General features: G+C 37.6%; 1 protein-coding gene across 16 annotated transcripts in view; it reads left to right on the top strand.

Moving 5' to 3' along the window:
- PTPN5 (protein tyrosine phosphatase, non-receptor type 5) overlaps positions 1-17,147 on the top strand; it is a 92,221-nt gene that overhangs the window by 58,191 nt on the left and 16,883 nt on the right. For all 16 annotated transcript variants that reach the window (XR_002440192.1, XR_002440193.1, XR_002440194.1 and 13 more), the window contains 5 exons: positions 3,143-3,332; positions 6,247-6,331; positions 10,527-10,606; positions 11,074-11,211; positions 14,441-14,551. Coding sequence is in view for 10 of the 16 variants with exons in the window: in XM_021401457.1 (XP_021257132.1) it covers positions 3,143-3,332; positions 6,247-6,331; positions 10,527-10,606; positions 11,074-11,211; positions 14,441-14,551 (604 nt within the window). In the remaining 6 variants the exon portion in view is untranslated. The remainder of the gene's footprint in view (positions 1-3,142; positions 3,333-6,246; positions 6,332-10,526; positions 10,607-11,073; positions 11,212-14,440; positions 14,552-17,147) is intronic.

The raw sequence follows: 17,147 nt of genomic DNA, 5'->3' as shown, positions 1-17,147 counted from the left end.
TATTAACTTCATGAATGTCATTTTCAAATGTAGTTTTGAAGCCAAGCCTAGCCGCTGCTTTGTTTCCTGCCTGTTTTCAGTCCATTCCTGAATGTATAACATATTAATCAAAAATCATGCAGTTTCCAGATGAGACTTGTTGAGTGCTATGCAGAAGTGTCGCTTGTTTCCTTGGAAAGATCCATTTGTTTGATCTGTCTCTTGCCATTTCCTGAGATGGCAACTGCATAGCATGAAATCTACTACAGAGCAGTGAAAGCTTTTACCACTGAAAGATGGATCTTGTTAATTCTTTTTTTTTTCTGCCACATGTACTGAAGGATTGGTCTTTACTCCAAAAGCAAATCATAGTACAAATTATCTGCCATAATTCTCGTATAAATTAGGTTATTCGAAAAGTGAATGAATTCCTTTGAACTTAACCCAGTCATGGAATTTTAGGGTGAGCTGGTGTTCACTTCTTAAACCAGAAGGCAACAGAGTTTCTCAGAGAGATTCACGACTGGGAAAGAGCAGTTTTCGGACAAGAGGAAGACAGGAGTGATGCAGTATTGTTTTGTGTTGCATTTCTCCATCTTCGCTCATACGTTTCCCAGGCAGGTCACTTGTGCTGGGCAAAATTTGAAAGGCCCAGACATACGTAAATTCTAGGATGTGCATGTGGGGACAGGTAAGGCTCAGCAGAATTGCTGAGTGTTGTGTTGGACTGAACTTTCATCTACGAGATGATTTTATCGCACTTTACCAGTATAAGAGAATGTGCATATGAGTGAAAGGGAAGTACACTAGATTTAACATCCTCAACTCTCAAGCTAAAGCTGACTTAAAGTACCTGCCCTTTCTTATTCTGGGGACCACAGGAGAACTGAGTTCACGTTGTTGGCAGCCTGTATTTTGTTTCTGTGTTGTGCTCTTTCAGTTGTCTTCTTCACAAAGAATGAAGATATTTGGGATAGAAATCTCATATAAAAATTCATCAACGATGATGATGTTATGAATGAGTTTACTGCAGGGCCCAAAGTAGAAAAGCATCACCTTTCTTTATTTCCAGTTCTTCCATCTTAATTGGAGTGCTAACCATAATTCTTATATCTAAAAGTTAAAAGACAGAACTTAAATGATTTAAAAACATATGATGAGTTTCCAAAGCTCCACATGACACATTAAGAACATGTTTTAGTGAAGGCTTTTAATTGTAGTGTAAGCTTAGAATGTTTTTCTTACTCTTTATTCTTGTTTACATCATTTGTCCTAAAATTTCTTACTTTTTGTATTCTTCTGGTTTAAACGTGATATTCCAGTTTTGCTGTTTTTTTTCATTTTGGGCAAGATTGAAATGTATCAGTCATTTGTGCTTTGAAGCATCCCTAATCTCATTCCATCCCTCTCTTTTTAAAAATTCTTATATTCCTTTTTGCATGACAGCTATTCTTCAAGAACGATGCTCACTGTTTCAAGAAAAGTAGTGAATATTAATTAGTTGAAGTAGTAATTACAATTAAAAATCAAGGAAGGAGAGATGTGAAGAGGGATGCAGTTTCTTGAAGCTCTCTCAATAGGTAGAATGTATACACTACGATGTAAAATAAACTTCTCTTTTCAACATACACAGGTGCTTGTGAAACCAGACATCATTTCAGGTTTGGGCTGTGCTCAGACAGATTTCATTTACATCAAGCATTGGTCACTCTTCCCTTGTGGTAGTGCTGTGTTAAATTATCTACCTACCCCTCTTTTTTTTTTTTTTTTGTTAATCCATCCTGCTTCTTCATCTTTCTTCCATCTCATTCATAACCACCTACACCATTAAAAAGGCAATTAGTTACTAGCTAAATTCAAACAGCACTGAATGTTATTCTTGAGAAGAGACAATCTCATTTCCTCATGCTGAAATAGTATTGTTATCTTTGTGTGTAGCCTCTGCTACATTAAAAGAACTGAAAGCATTTGTTTTCAAATGCAGTTATTTCTGGGGAGGGATGTAGTTAGTTGTTTAACAGCACAGGGGAGGATAGGTCAAAATATTTTGAAAAGGGCCACTAAAAGTTCAGTGTTTACCACTAGTGGTCATGTTTCATCCATAATCATTTACCCATAACTGTGAATCTTAGCAGGAGGCTGGCTGCACATTCTTTTGGAAAAACTCCTGAATCTAGAAAAGGGCTGTGATCCAAGTAACAACTTCTACCCATTTCTCTGTGAGCTGGTCATCCTTGTGTGTGTACATGTTTTTTGAGCAGCTCCTGCAAACATCTCCCAAGTAGATTTTGCCAGGTGAGTGAGTTGTCAAAAATAGGTCTACTGAGTGGATGTATAGAACATTAAACCCAGTATCATCGTATTGTGTGATGTTGTTATTATGTTAAAGGTGTCTGAATATAGATTCACTGATGGCACTTCCCTCTTTCTTTGTCTATGATATGAGAATGACAGAAACTCAGAAATGCTTTACGAATTCACAATGAACAATGCTGGCATTTTGATCTTTTCATTTTGTTGTGTGGCTAACTTGTATAAATGCCACTAAAAATTCTGCTTATTATAAACAGAGATGCTCTTAATTGTTGAAATACTGGGAACTTCTTTTTACCCTTCTTATGAGATACTGTTATGGAAAGAAAATTTTTTAGATAATTATTCATTGTTAGGTTTAGCATCTTAGGTATTTATTCATGTTGAACTGTAATGTTTATTCCAAGATCTTACCTCACTGGTATTGTCTGAGATACTAAGAGATGGTTATTCAGTAGGATCTGGCCTAAAGAAAACTAGAACCAAGATTTTCATCTGTGATATCTAAAATGTCAGCCTGCCTTTAGTATTTCAAAAATATTGTGTGATTTACACAAGTATGAAAACTTTCTGCAGTTGTCTTCTCAATGACTTTGACAAACAAGTTGCTTCTGTTTGGGCAACAAAATATAGTTACCTTATTACAGACAATGCTTTGACAGTGTTGGCTTTTGACAGTATTGACCTTCACATGCCAGTGTACAAAATGATCTTCTATTCTTATCTACACAAGGAGCAGCACCAGTTTTTCAAAGTTACTTTTATCAGAACTGTATCCATTGCTGATGTATACTGGCAGTGATAGGTCAGTCTATTCTGTAGTAAGCAAACTGATTGCCGTGTTTTGCAGGAGGGGTTCCAATGTCTCACTCACACTGGATATGTGTACCCCAGGCTGTTCTGAACAAGGTTTTGGCTATATCATGTCACCACGGGAACAGTCAGCACAAGAATATCTCCAGACAGCATCAAACATTCTTACTGAAGAGGAACTGCACAAGAAAGCCCTGGATCCATTCATACTCCAGGCAGAATTCTTTGTGAGTATCTGACTCTTCTAGGAGCATCCAAAAATGGAATGACACTTCTTCTCTGTGAGCCTTGCAATTATTTTCTGTAGGACTAAAATTATATAAATCATACAAATTCCCCTCCCATCAGTGAAGCAATAAATGAAAACCTGAAATTCATTGCCCATCAAAATGGCAATGCTTGAGAGCCTTTAGTGGTCTTGTCACTTAAAAACTGCAGAACTGATTCTGGAAACAACAGCAAAGTCTTATTTGCACCAGACTTTTTTTTCCTCTTAGTCTGTTACTTTTTAATGAAAAATCAAAGTCGAACTTTTTCACTATAGAAGAAAAGCCTAGTTTCACTATAGGCATTACTTCCTGAAATCCTGAGTTCCTTAGGCATTAAATAAGTCCAAGTGCATGCTCTTTGCTGTTGAATGTTTGGCATGAAGCTTTATTCGAAGTTGCCTGAATGTTCTCCTGATGACTGAAGCACAGAATGGCTGGGTCACTCAGCTGGAGCCTTAAAAAGTATGTCTTAATTTTTGTGTAGAAGAAAAACAACCATTTACTAGCTGTAAATTGCTCTGTTGGTTGCTTCTAGGATTCTGAAGTATGTTTCCTTGATTCACTGTATCCACTGTTACTTGAGAGAAAAAACTCTTAGCCTTATTTGAGGGCAAAAAAATATATCTACAGAGACAAAGCAAGGAGGTGAAAATTTGATTTCTACAAGTAATTAGATTGGGATAAAGACCCGATATATTTCAATGTAGTGAGCACACTGGCTTTTTAGATCTTTGCATTCCATCTGCATCTCTTCCCTAACTGCTTGAGTCTCCATCACATGTAACTACTATAAAAATAAAAAATATAAAATAAAATAAAAATGCTGCAGAGCCTGGGATTATTATGCCTACTAGGCAGGATTGCACAAGATGGGAGGTAACCAGGACACAGCCTTTGCAAGCTGGGGTATTTCAGAGCATGTGATCAAGAGCTGATGCAGTTAATGCTGCCCACTCAAATATTCTCTTAAGCACAGAATCTCAGCAGAGTGGGAGGAAGATAATGTTTTGCAGTGTAGCACCCCTTTCAGCCTGCCCCCTGTATGACTCTTCAAATGTCACTTGCTCTTGGGGGAGACTCTGAGATGAGATAGATTGGACTGCTGCTTTAAAGCGGGCTGACATATTTGTGGTGCTTAACTTGCTTAGTGTGTTATGCAAGATGAAGAAAAGCAGGTTTTGGGTAGGCAATTTCTGATTCTTTTAAAGTGAAGTATGTTTTATTTGTTCAAGGGAGGAAATATTCACTTAGTGAGTGTATGAGTTGACTGCTGAAGAAATCCATGTGCAGTTTGATCAGCCTCTGAAGCTCACTATGGATTTCAAGCAAAGAAAATAATGTTAGAAGTAAGAGAAATGTTTCCCTTCTTTGAAAGCTTTTGAATGAGTTTTCCTTGTGTTCAGAAAACCATTCAACAGCCAAACCATCCCAAACCATTTTCATACTTCAAAGAAAAATGAAAAAGTGTAGATAAAAATGCCTTTTAATCAAAATTTCATTTCTATAAATAAAAATAAAAATCTAGTTTATATGAAACAGTTATCACCAGATCTGCAGTGTATGTTTTCAATCTGCGTCTAACCTGCTTGGCTTTCAAAGTGTAAATCCATAAGAAAGCAAGTAGCTGTGTTTTACTTTGGAAGAAAAGTCAAATTTGTCGTTTGCACAGCTAAGTCCTGAAATTCTTAAAAGCTTTAGAGTTCTTACTTAGGCGAAGTTCCTTTGATTTTAACAAGAATTCTTTTGAGTGGTAAATGAATGAGTTCCAAAAAGAGACATAGAGTTTGTCTCAAGTAGATTTTTCGGTGGCTAAGTAACAAAGAAGGAAAACATGAAGACCTCATTCCCATGCAGCTCCTCTAATTGAGAGGAAACTACTTCCATCAGATGTTTTATCAGTAATTGTTTCTCGTTAAGGCCAACAAGTATGCTCATTACTATCTAAGAGATGGAATACAGATAGTCTTCTAAAGTTTCAGAATTCAACATCTGTGCTTATATGAATTCCTAGACTTCACTACCAGTATATTCAGTGCTACTGGCCTCTCAAGTCTTGTGCTGCAAGTGTACTGTGCAGCTCTGCTTCCAAGCTCTCTGATCTACTTTTCTGTTGGGACTGACTTCTGCAGCCCATCTCATCACATGCCTACTGTCACCAGTTGATGGAAAGTCTTGTTTGTCCCTGGCTGTGTGTGGCCACTTAAGTGCAGGAGACGAGCACTGGAGAATAACAAACCCCTCTATTTTAATGTTTCCTTTAGAATGGTAGTGTAGAGAGCAGGTACTCCCTTAACACCTGTCCTTGCCCATGGAGCTGTAAAATGTGGTGAGCAAAAGATGATTACACACCCCTGCCTAGCTCCATAGTGTCAGGTCAGTACACCTACCTGTCATAGTGTGTGTCATCTTTTGTTGCTCGTGAATGTCACTAACAGATTGCTTCCTTCCACCCTCAGAGAGGAAGGAGTATGAGTCAGAAAGGATGGTGTCTGAGGACCATCACTTTTGGAATAGAGTATCTTACGTACCACCTTTAGCTTAGTTCTGTGCCTACACTTGCAATTCAGCTCTAATAATATTAAGAGCTAACATAATGCTGTCTCGCATATTACTCAATGAATTAGTCACTATGAGCATTTTCGTATTAAGGATTTCAGAAAAGAAAACGAGTGACAATAAAAGGAAACATCAATCATACTTCAGTGGTAAGTTGCTAGAAGAAGTACTGTACCATATGTCCCAGTTGACTTCATCACTTTGCCTCCCTAACAGGCAGGATGTAACGGGTTTAGAGTTGTTTTTTTTAATGCCTCTTGTGAATCTAATAACAACCTACTCTGTGGGTTGTTTTTGTTTGTTTGTTTTTGCACAGGAAATTCCAATGAACTTTGTTGATCCAAAGGAATATGATATTCCAGGCCTGGTGCGGAAGAATCGCTACAAAACAATTCTTCCAAGTAAGTTTCCTGCTTTTTAAGACACTAAAACATGTTGGTCTATTCCATGTGCTGAAAGGTTTTGCACTCTCCTTTCCGGGATACATCAAGTGTGCTGTGTTGTCCAAAGGCCATGTTGATGAAGCAGCAACATGGCTTCTAAGTGTAAATCAAGTTTCAAAAGACATACAGAGCATGAACAACCGCAGATTGACAGAATATCATTAGCACTTAAGTTTTTAAGTTATTAGGGTTACATCATTTATTGCTGTTTACAATCTCCATCCATGAAATTAGCATGTTTATTCAGATGCTACTTAGGAGTTTATCAAAGAAACCACTATAGTAGGACTATATTCTACCAACATTATTTTCTTGAGCAAAGTTTTTCTCAGACTCATACCTCAAATGCCAGGTGAGAGTATCAGCAGCTGATCTGATGGCATTAAGATATTAAAGAAAATCAAAATCTTTTTTATTTTGTCTTACATTATTTTTATTTGTAGTCAAGAGTAGGAGTTTTAAGAATCACTTTGGTACAAATTTTTTTAAGAATCATAATTTTTCCCTGGTACATTAGCTGAAGACACAATTAGATGTTGTGCTTCATTTTTGTTGTAAGCCACTGTTGGAAAATGCCACCATTAGCCACAGTTACCTATATTTGCAAAGACCAAATTATTTAGTGTCACATTAGCAAAGCTCAGAGAAGTTTAAAAAAAAAAATGTATATATACACATTGTTTTAGTCAGTGAATCTGTATTGGAAATAGTTCCAGAAAAAATTGGTGGTGGGTTGTTGCTTTTGTTTTAGTTTTGCTTTTGTTTTTTTTTTCATTTTTTTTAACCTGGATTTACAACTGCAGCCCATGATTCTATGTACACTACCCTTCTGATGACTTTGTATTCCACCTTAGACCAGAAGTATAAAAACATCCAGCTAGATGTTTCACAATTTCTGTGCTAATGATTGAGGTGAACAATTCAAGTATTAATATGCTGGTTTTGCTGAAAAAGGAAGACTGCAGAAGTTACTGGTGGTAATATATGTCCAAATATCTAGATTTTTTTAAGTGGTCTATATACTCTGAATTTGGTATCTAATGTGTACTTTGAGAGCTGGATCCATTTTAAATATTCTGTATTGTATTATTAAACTCAAAAATCATATTTACTACCATTTTTAACAGGCTGTTCCAGAGCTGTGAACAGATGCCAGCACACTACCATATATTTTTAAGAATGATCGCCCCACAGGTCATTTATTTGCTGGAAACTTCGTCTCAGCCGTATGGATAACTGTGGCAGATATTGCTGTTGCTTTGATCCCTCCAGATAACTAGTTTCTACTCTACCGTGCCTCCAAGAATTAATAAACTTAATCCATGCTCATAACTTTTTTCCTGAATTCCGTAACCATTGGTCTGTGTGCACTATTACATCCCTAGCTGTGACCAGGGGATGGCTTGAAGCATTTGCGGAGTGAAATGGGCTGGCTATGTTCACTTTTGTCCAACTGCCTCCATTTTGAAGAGTATGGTCTTGACAGTGCCAACCAGTACAAAAAAATCCCCTTTATACTTTGCACTTAAGAGCTGGTGATCCCAGTAAATTATTCAAGCACAAAATAGGAGAGGGAATTGGAGTCGCGATGAGGGGGAGTCCGGTGCTTTTCATATTTCGACCATCCACTGGCTGGTTTCTGAGTAGCCTATACCAAATGTAGCTTGCTCTGCCTTGTGTATCTACCAAGTGTTCCTCCAAGCTCTAGATGCAGACAGTGCTACTGGCAGGAACTGCTGAACAAGATGCAGCAGAACGATCTTGAGCAACTGATTATCCTAGGGAGCAGCAAGTGCTTGATTACCAAACCAGATTCAAACCCCTAATCCAAAAGCCTGAAAATAACTAAGGTTCCTTTGCCAGCTATGTCTCCAGAAGCAATCTAGGGCAGTTATCATTACAAGGTAAGCAGTCACTTAACATAATGATACGTTTCTTGCAACCCTCAAGTTAATTGTAGTAAGTGAGAGACGTGATAATAGTCTGTAATTCATCTAATTTATATATATTTCATAGTAAATTCTTTTTGCAGATTCTCAAATCTCACAACTGGTAGTAAAAAGAGTTAGAAGGTGACTTTTGGGTGACAGAAGGGTGGTTCTGGAAAAATGCCAAGCGTAGAAGGTTCATATGGATATTTCCGAAGTTTGAAGTTGCTTGTTAGCAGACAGTCCTCTTCTGGGAAAAGCCCTGTGGAAATTGCTCGAAAATTATAACTTTTCTTTAGGATATTTACAGGCACTTTTTGATTAAATAGAAAAGAGCCTTGTTACAGAATTCTAGAAACTGTGTTGTATATCAGACTCATTAAATCCTTTCATCAAGAGTAATGTCTGGACAGACTTTTTGTTTTTAATTTCTACACTGCTCTATTGCTTTTATACCATTTTAAGTTATGCAAAACGTTTCAGTAACTTCAGCCAATTTCTCTGAAATGCCCAACATAGTATAAATACAAACAGTTCACAAAAGAGCTTGTGGGGTAAAATGAACTAACGTCATTTGGTTTCTTAGAGATACAGACTGGTACAGTTGGGGTTGGAGCTGTGTTTGCTTATTTGTTTTATAGGCGCAATGTCGTCTTGAACATGGCCTGAGTGTCAGCTTTGCCCTGGGAATAAATGTTTTTATTAAGAGTGCAATTTGATTTAGCTTAAATCATAGAACCATAGAATGGCTGGGGTTGGAAGGGGCCTCAAGGATCATCAGGTTCCAAGCACTTGTTAATTTACTTGATAGAGTGCTTTTATTTCTTCCTAGAGATTCACTGTGTGCTGGACAACATACTATTGCTGTTCTTAAAAGGGGGAAATCATGTAGTCGTTACTTGAGCTTGAGTGGGCTCCATAAAACCTGCACAAAGAGACTTCATACTAGGGGCATCACTACCTAGTCCAGTATGATCTAAATGTCTGGCAACTAGTGTTGCCTTTTTATGGTGTAACACGTTGTGGGCTTTCAGCTTTAGTCATTAAAAAGCAGACTATCTCCTGTCTCACCATCTCCCCAGCACTGGAGAGGTGAACTGGGAAGGAACTGTATTTCAGAGGAATTCAGTAGTTTCAGTGCTTCTGTTTTATAAATCAATGTCTCCATGAAATATATTTGCTTTGTAGATCACATAATATTGTGACTGTTATCTCATAATAGATAACATGAATCAGATCTGTTTGAGGACAGTTTTTATGCTGAGTGTGTTTATAGCACAGTAGAAACAACTGTGTGGTTGGTCCTTTTTGCTTGACCCAATATCACAATATTTTTGCATATTTATTATTTTGGTCTGGTTTTTGAGCAGGCTCCATTTTTGTTTTTTAATGAAGACATTATCTGTTGTTTGTTTTTATATTCTCTTGGTGATGCACTGTTGCTCTTTGCTAAGGCCTCTATCAAGATAGTGTTTCCTTTGAAAAACAAGAAATTCTGTAGTACTGGTAAAGGGGATTGATATAAGCATGTGTCAAGCTTGCATTAAAACCAGTGAAACAGCTCCCATTCACTTCAGTGTGAATTAAAAATTCTCGGATAGGAGAATAAGTGAAAATATTATTCTATTAAAACAATAATAATGCTTCATGAATATTCCTCATGAGGGGGGCTTAAGCACTTCAGAAACTTATGCAAAGTGCAGAAGACTTTAACATTCTTAAATTTCTCCCCATTTTTAATGTTTGTTAATAGCCCATGTTGGAGTTTAGCTTACTGCAAGACAGAACACAATTATTTTCATTTGGCTTGCCTGCATGCAAGAAGTGTGTTTTTATGATCTGAAGAAAAGGTGTTTGCTGTCATCTAACAAAAAATATTGTTTTATAAGCCAAGATGGGTTCACTGACCCAACAAACTGAGAAACAATTTCCTGGAGCTGAAAAGTTACTGCTTTAGAGTCACTGTGAGTCACTGATTCTACAAGAGGAAGAATTAAACAGGCTTCAGAATGGGTAAAATTATCAGAGAAAGCTAAATGACCCTAACCACTCTTCACCTTTTTTTTTGCTTTAACGTTTAACATTGGAGCTTTCCAAGGCCACTGACATCTGCTCTGATGGCCGTGCATGCGTGTAAATGTCTCTTTGTACAAAATAATCTTGTGTCTCTCTTTCTCTTCTATCAGCAAATGATAAACTATTGCTTATCTGTTCATACATTTCAGATCCTCACAGCAGAGTGTGCCTTACCTCAGCTGATCAGGACGACCCCCTTAGCTCTTACATCAATGCTAACTACATCAGGGTAAGAGCTCAGCAGTCTGTCTGCCTGGCCTCTATCAGCCACTACTAATGTAAACAGATTTGCAGCATCAACTTACTTTTAAATGCATAGTAGCTGATCTGATTGCTCTCTCCTGCTTACATTAACTGAAAACTAAATCTCTTAAGTGCAATTTTACAGGTTCATAGCAAACAAAAATACAATTCTGCTCTTCTTGATGCAAACTGCTTGCCAGTTGATCTGAACTGGGTGCTGGAAGATAAGCCTCAGTAAGTCTGTTGACCTGGCTAGAGTTACTTTAAGGCTCTTGGACTCTCGTTGCTGGAGCTATGACACCATATTGTGCTTTTGCTCTATGTACATATGTGCAGGAGAGACGAAAACTGATTTTACAGTGTCTTCATTCCAACTAGCTTTTAAAGACTGAACCTTTAAGGTTGGGTGTGGACATCCCTATTAAAACTGATCTCTCGTTGTTTTGTTGCCAGGGATATGGAGGAGAGGAAAAGGTGTATATTGCTACTCAGGGACCAATAGTTAACACTGTCAGTGATTTCTGGAGAATGGTGTGGCAGGAGCGTTCTCCCATCATTGTCATGATTACCAATATAGAAGAGATGAACGAGGTAATGGTATTACATACAGTATATATACTTATCTGTACTCTGGAGATATTTTTGGTATGGATGCTAAGCCTGTGAAAATAAGTGAACAGAACTTAGTTCAGTGGCCTCAACAATCAGAGGAAGAATTAAATTCTTTGGGCGGAGAAGATGTGGTCTTCCCCTCTTTTGGTTTGATTTACTGAAAGTCTTGTTTTGCCCTCTGACTTAGCCTACTGCTGGTTTTGCCATTTTTCCTCTCTCAGATGACCTGAAGTCTTTCCAAACTGAACTCTATTTGCAGGCACTTAAAGTTTTCTTTAAAGGAATTAAAAAAAAATAAAAATCTATTCTACCCCTGTTCATTCAGGTCTTCGATCAACAGTGTCTCAGTGTTTTTTCTTGCATTTATTATAATTCAGTGTCCATAGCCACCTTTCTGAGAGTCTGTCCCTGTCTTGTGAAAGGTAGTATTTATAATAATCAGCAACTAGAGCAGTCTTGGATATGGAGGTCATTTTCCTGAAATATGTCTAGGAAATGCTGTTGAAATATAGAAATTAAGATGTAGTAATTTTATATTTAATTCTAGAAAGTAAACTATCACAATATTTCTGATAATCTGCTTAAAACAATTTTTATTTGCAGTTTAAAATGCTACTGACCTGCAACTGTTCATTACTAACTTAGCTACTGAAATACTTGCCCCATAGCAGTGTGTGAACAACTGTGCGTTTGGTCTTCAGTTCACAGGCAGATAGCTGATCATCAGTCGCCATTGTTGGCAGTGTAGAATGTGAGACTAGGTTCTGGACATGTTGGACTTTGCATCTTCCTTCACCTCTGGCAGTAAAATATAGTGGAGAGAATGGTATTTCTTAAACTGCAACAGCAGTGTTTGTCAAAGCTTGCCCCTGCAAACTCGTTAGGAGTTTAGGTGAAATAATTTTCTTTGGTGAAGATGCTTCACACACTTAAAAGCCCAAGAATACAGTCATACAGACAGCCTTAAGTGCAAGCTGGAAGCCTGGTGACAATAATTATGCATTTGCACAAACCTTTAACTTTCACCAGGCGTGGAGTAAATCACTTCAGCATGATTCCTAGTGGGAAAAAAGTAGACGTGAACAAGGCAGATACAGAATTAGCATGCTTTGCAAGTTAAAAAAACATCAGTTATTTCAGCTGGCTAATTGGACGCATACTCTCGGGGCACATACGAAATACATTATGTTTCTGTTCTGGATGTTTTGTTTGTACTAACATTTTAGACTTATGTCTGCTTCTACATGAAAGGTAGTGCTGAAGTAATAACTTGCTCATTGGTCAGAGTTGCCAAGTTGTGGCAAATAAGACGTTGAAACCACTTTCAGATTTGACAAAGAAAAAGAAACAGAGGAAACTTTGGTCCCAAATGATGTATTTGCTGAGAATTTTTTCCACCATAGTTTTCATAGCAAGACTGATCAGCAGGAATACAAAATAACCTTTTTATCTAATTTCCTCATAACCATGCTGTGGAAAGCAAAGCACTGCAGTGCTGTTGCACTGTGTGTGAGTGGAGCTTGCTGCAGCCTATATATCGTAACAGAACTGTTGAATCTTTTCTGATACCTTTTGTGTCAAAAATTAAAACGTGTCAGGAATCTCGGCCATAAATATGGGGTAATTCCCTTCATGTGGGTGTCTCCTATATTCACTTGCTTTTTTTTCCATAATACATATTGGTATAATAACAAGATGCAAAAGTACATAGATTCAAAACCAAAACCTCTATTCTGCCATGGTACTAGTAACAGAGGCTTTGTGTTCTTGCTCAGTGCAATGGCTTTGCTAATGTACGTATGCAGAGTTCTGTATCTCAGCCCTCTGTCACATCTAATCTGAACTGACAGACAGCCCACAGAAATGAGTGGGCAGTCTTACTCCATTCCTTTAAGCACAGCAACGTCTGTGCTATTGATAGCTGCTAGCGCACTTGACAATTTTTACAATGGATTCTGCAGTTTAAGAGGAGAGGAAGTAAAAACGCAATCTGCGTAAATAATTTTATAGAAACACAGTGGGCCACATTCCCAGTCGGTTATTAACTGATGCGTTATGCGGTTGGAACAGCACTATTTCTCCCACACAAATTTTGACTCAGTAATATAGCAAGATACTTTTCTGTTGTTAGTCTTTCTCCTGAAATGGAATCGTTTCAGATGGATGAGGGCAACATGTGATTTAAGTCATTCCTTCAAGACTGTGTGCTGTCATGTTCAAGAGGAAGCTTACAACCATCCTCTTTAACTGGTTTTGTCCAGCAGCGGGTTCTCATTCTGCTGTGATAACAAGAAGTTTCTTCTTCCTTTATCACAAGGGAGCCTTTTTCTCAGATCCTTCTTTGTTCATATCATTCCTTGTCCATGAAACAATCCCTACACCACGTTGAAGTGCTTGTCTCTTCTGCGTATAGTTCAGCTTAAAGAGAAAGCATGCAAAAAAAGTATTTTTCAGTCCTTCCAGGATGAAAGTGGTTACAGATTCCCATCCACTTGTGTAGATTGTCAGTACCACAATTTAGATTTGCAAATGAACTATAGTTTCAACTTCTCTAATTGTCACTTTGTTCTAGATGCATATCTGACTGTGTTTTAGCAAAATCAAATGTAGCGGTCTAATATCTCTCACAGCTATTGCATCCTTTTTGTTACTTAGCTTTGATGCAAAATTCTGAAACTGTCTCAAGCCATGTTTTTTTGTACAACACTTATGCGTGTGATCGTATTATATTGAGACCTATATGACCCTATAACAAAAGTATGAAAGATGTCTTTTGTATTTTCTTATCAATTTATACGCATCACAGAAACATAGGTGACAAGTCTGTATTGTACTGATCATTATTATCATAAGAAAATAATTAATCTAAAAACACAGGCTATAATAAATATAAGCAAATTGTTTCTGGCCTTTGTAGTGAATCTTCAAAATGTTTATAAATTGCATAAATATAAATAAGAGTGTGTGTATTTCAAAGAAGTGGTTAGTTGTTATTTGATCTATACATTTTATCAAGCTATCGAGCTGTTATGAATGCAGCAAAAATCACTACAAATGTGTTCCCTGTATAGAAAATGAAAACATGTACTTATTATAGAAACAACCATCATTCATATTTGTCTATGCATGCACTAATCCAATTTCAGAGAGGTAAAAATGAGCCTCCCTTGATGTCTCCTTAACTAGATTTATTTTTTATTGCACATAGAAATGCACAGAATATTGGCCAGAGGAAAAGATCACCTATGAAGGAATAGAAATCATAGTTAACCAAGTCATACAAGCAGATGATTACCGTTTAAGGCTCATCACCCTAAAGGTAAATCATTCAAATGTACTTAAAATAGCTTTGCTATCTAAACTCTTAAACCAGACTGTTAATAGAGAGCTGTATAGAAATCTTCTGCAGAGTATAGTAATGTACAAATATCACTTCTAATTACTGCAGTTCTGCCCAGTTCACCGAAGACTGCAATGATGTAGGCAGTCTGAGATTTAGACTGCATATGTGCAATCTGAAAACTTCCAGACCAATTGTAGTAGTACAGGCTTTACTCAGTGGAAGAAATCGGTGACTCATTCTGCCTGTGTCTTCTGCACTGATTGATCACTTCTCTCATAACAGAGTCAGGACTCAAAGGAACAGCATGGAGCTGCATCAGGGGAGGGTCTGGCTGAGGATTAGGGAAAGATTCTTCACCAGGATGTGGTAGGGCACTGGAACAGGCTATCCAGGGCAGTGATCACAGCACCAAGTTGCTAGAGTTCAAGAAGCATTTGAACAACACTCTCAAACATAGGATTTGTATTTTGGGTGATCCTCTGTGGACCCAGGAGTTGTACTCAATGATCCACGTGAGTCCCTTACAACTGAGGATGTTCTGTGATTCTATAATTTCATGACTGGTCATTTATATAGCGATACATTAGTCTACTGACAGCTTCTTACCAGCATTTGCAAGTCATAATACAGACAACACTTAGAGAATAACTCACTGAAATCTTTGATGTTCTGTGGAATTCAGAGGCTTTTATACTCTTTGGTCCATGGGCTTAGGCAAGGGGTTATTGATTCCTAATAGGGAATTTATACTTGCATAGGATTTTGTAATTTTTGTAGCAGGAGACCCCTAGGAAACATTCAGACTGTATTTCTTTATGAGCATCATTAGGAAGCTGGTGGATACCCACCAGCTGTTTTTACCTAAAATGACTTCTGTGCCGCTACCAAGAAGTGGGGGTGTTGAGAAATGATTAAAAGGTTTTTGTTGCTGTTGTTTCTTCAGTTTCCCTCAGTGGTAGGACTACTGGCCTGCATAACATATCAGTAGTGTGGCAATAATCCTTGCTGTTCACCGCGGCAGAATCCCTTTTAAATTCTTTAAGCAATTTGGCTGACTTGACCTTGAAGGTGCTTTAAGGGATCATACCACTCTAAGACACTAAAACTGTTCATGACTCTTATAAACACTTTTCACTACAGTATTCTCCATGCTTGTTTTTCTAAGTGTAGTATTTTTCCAATTATTAATGTAGTTTTACTTACCAGAAACTATTTGATCATCTTGTGGATAGAGAGATTAAATGGAGATCTGCTTTTACTTAAGTGCTCAGATGCTACTTAGCCTAAGGTACCAGAGTCCTATTTTACAACTATTTTAATTGCTAGATTTTAGAATCTCAACCTATGAGTTTTAATTAAAACAGTGTATTTACATAACCTCTATGCATCTTTCATCTACCAAATCTACTCCTGACCTCTGTATAACAACACAATTTCTTTCCAAGCTGGAAAAAAGCTTCCTTTTACTAATCATTTTCAAGTCTCTTCAGCCATATGCTAATAGGCAGAATGCCAGGATATGGAATCTCGTGTTGGGACTGAGACTGTGGAAGGTCTGTCATTCAGTGAAAGCAGCAAGGAGAAAATTATGCCCTCCAACAGACAGGAAGTAAATAAAATTTACAAGTGTGTTGCAGACTTGCAGTGACCTTAAGTACAAATTATTCCAAACAATACAGTGCTGCAGCAAGAACAATATACAGCTTAATTCTGCTGGAATGCTGATAACTCTCAATTCTGGTCACATTTTAGTTGTGGCAAGAAAGCAATTTCCTCAAGAAAAATCCTGCAAACTCTGCACGAAGACTTTCTTCAGAAACTCCCAAGTCTTCTCAGCCTCAGGGGAGCACCAGTGAAGAATATTTTGTTAAAGTCAGTGGAAATGTACAAAACCGTGGGAGTCAGGGCTCTATACACTTAATCATAAAACTGGTAATGGCATAGACAAAACTAAAGATATTCAGAGTTCATGATTAGAACTTTGGCTGTTTTCTGTTTCCAGCAAATGACAGATTTTATGTAGTGATTCATGTTTTTCTTCAGATGACTTTAATCTTTTAAATTTCGGAATTTTGTTGGCAGCGTTTGGGTTATAATTCTCACATTTAAGAATCTAGCGTTCATAACTTCTGTGGCTTACACATAGCCACGTGTTAAAAAACAACAGTTTGTGTCTGCATTCCAGAGCAGTGTTGAAATCTGATCTAGTTTACTGCAGTCAGCTCAAATACTATTCATGAAAAGATTGAGAAGTTACCTTCTCAATCAGAATTTCTACTACCGAGGGTAAATAAAAAAAGGGCAAGTTCTATGCTGCAACAGTATAACTCTCTTTTCCTAAACTGAGCTAGACGTATCCTTAACGTTCCTGTGGCTATGCCTCAATGAGCACTTTAAACCTAGTATAAACTGGAACAACAACCAAATGAAGCCCAGCATCCCTTTGTCCAGCCCTCTTGTTCCTATCCTTGTTCCATCTCCCATGTGCCAACACAAGCATTTGCATAACTGTGTGTTAAGCCAAAGGGGTAAGATGATCCATTTGACAAAAAGATTTAACTTGATCACTTCC

The sequence above is a fragment of the Numida meleagris genome, chromosome 6 (genome assembly GCF_002078875.1).
Source record: "Numida meleagris isolate 19003 breed g44 Domestic line chromosome 6, NumMel1.0, whole genome shotgun sequence".
Classification (NCBI taxonomy): Eukaryota; Metazoa; Chordata; class Aves; order Galliformes; family Numididae; genus Numida; species Numida meleagris.
Note: the sequence above shows the minus strand (reverse complement) of the source record. Positions and strands in the feature narration are given on the sequence as shown.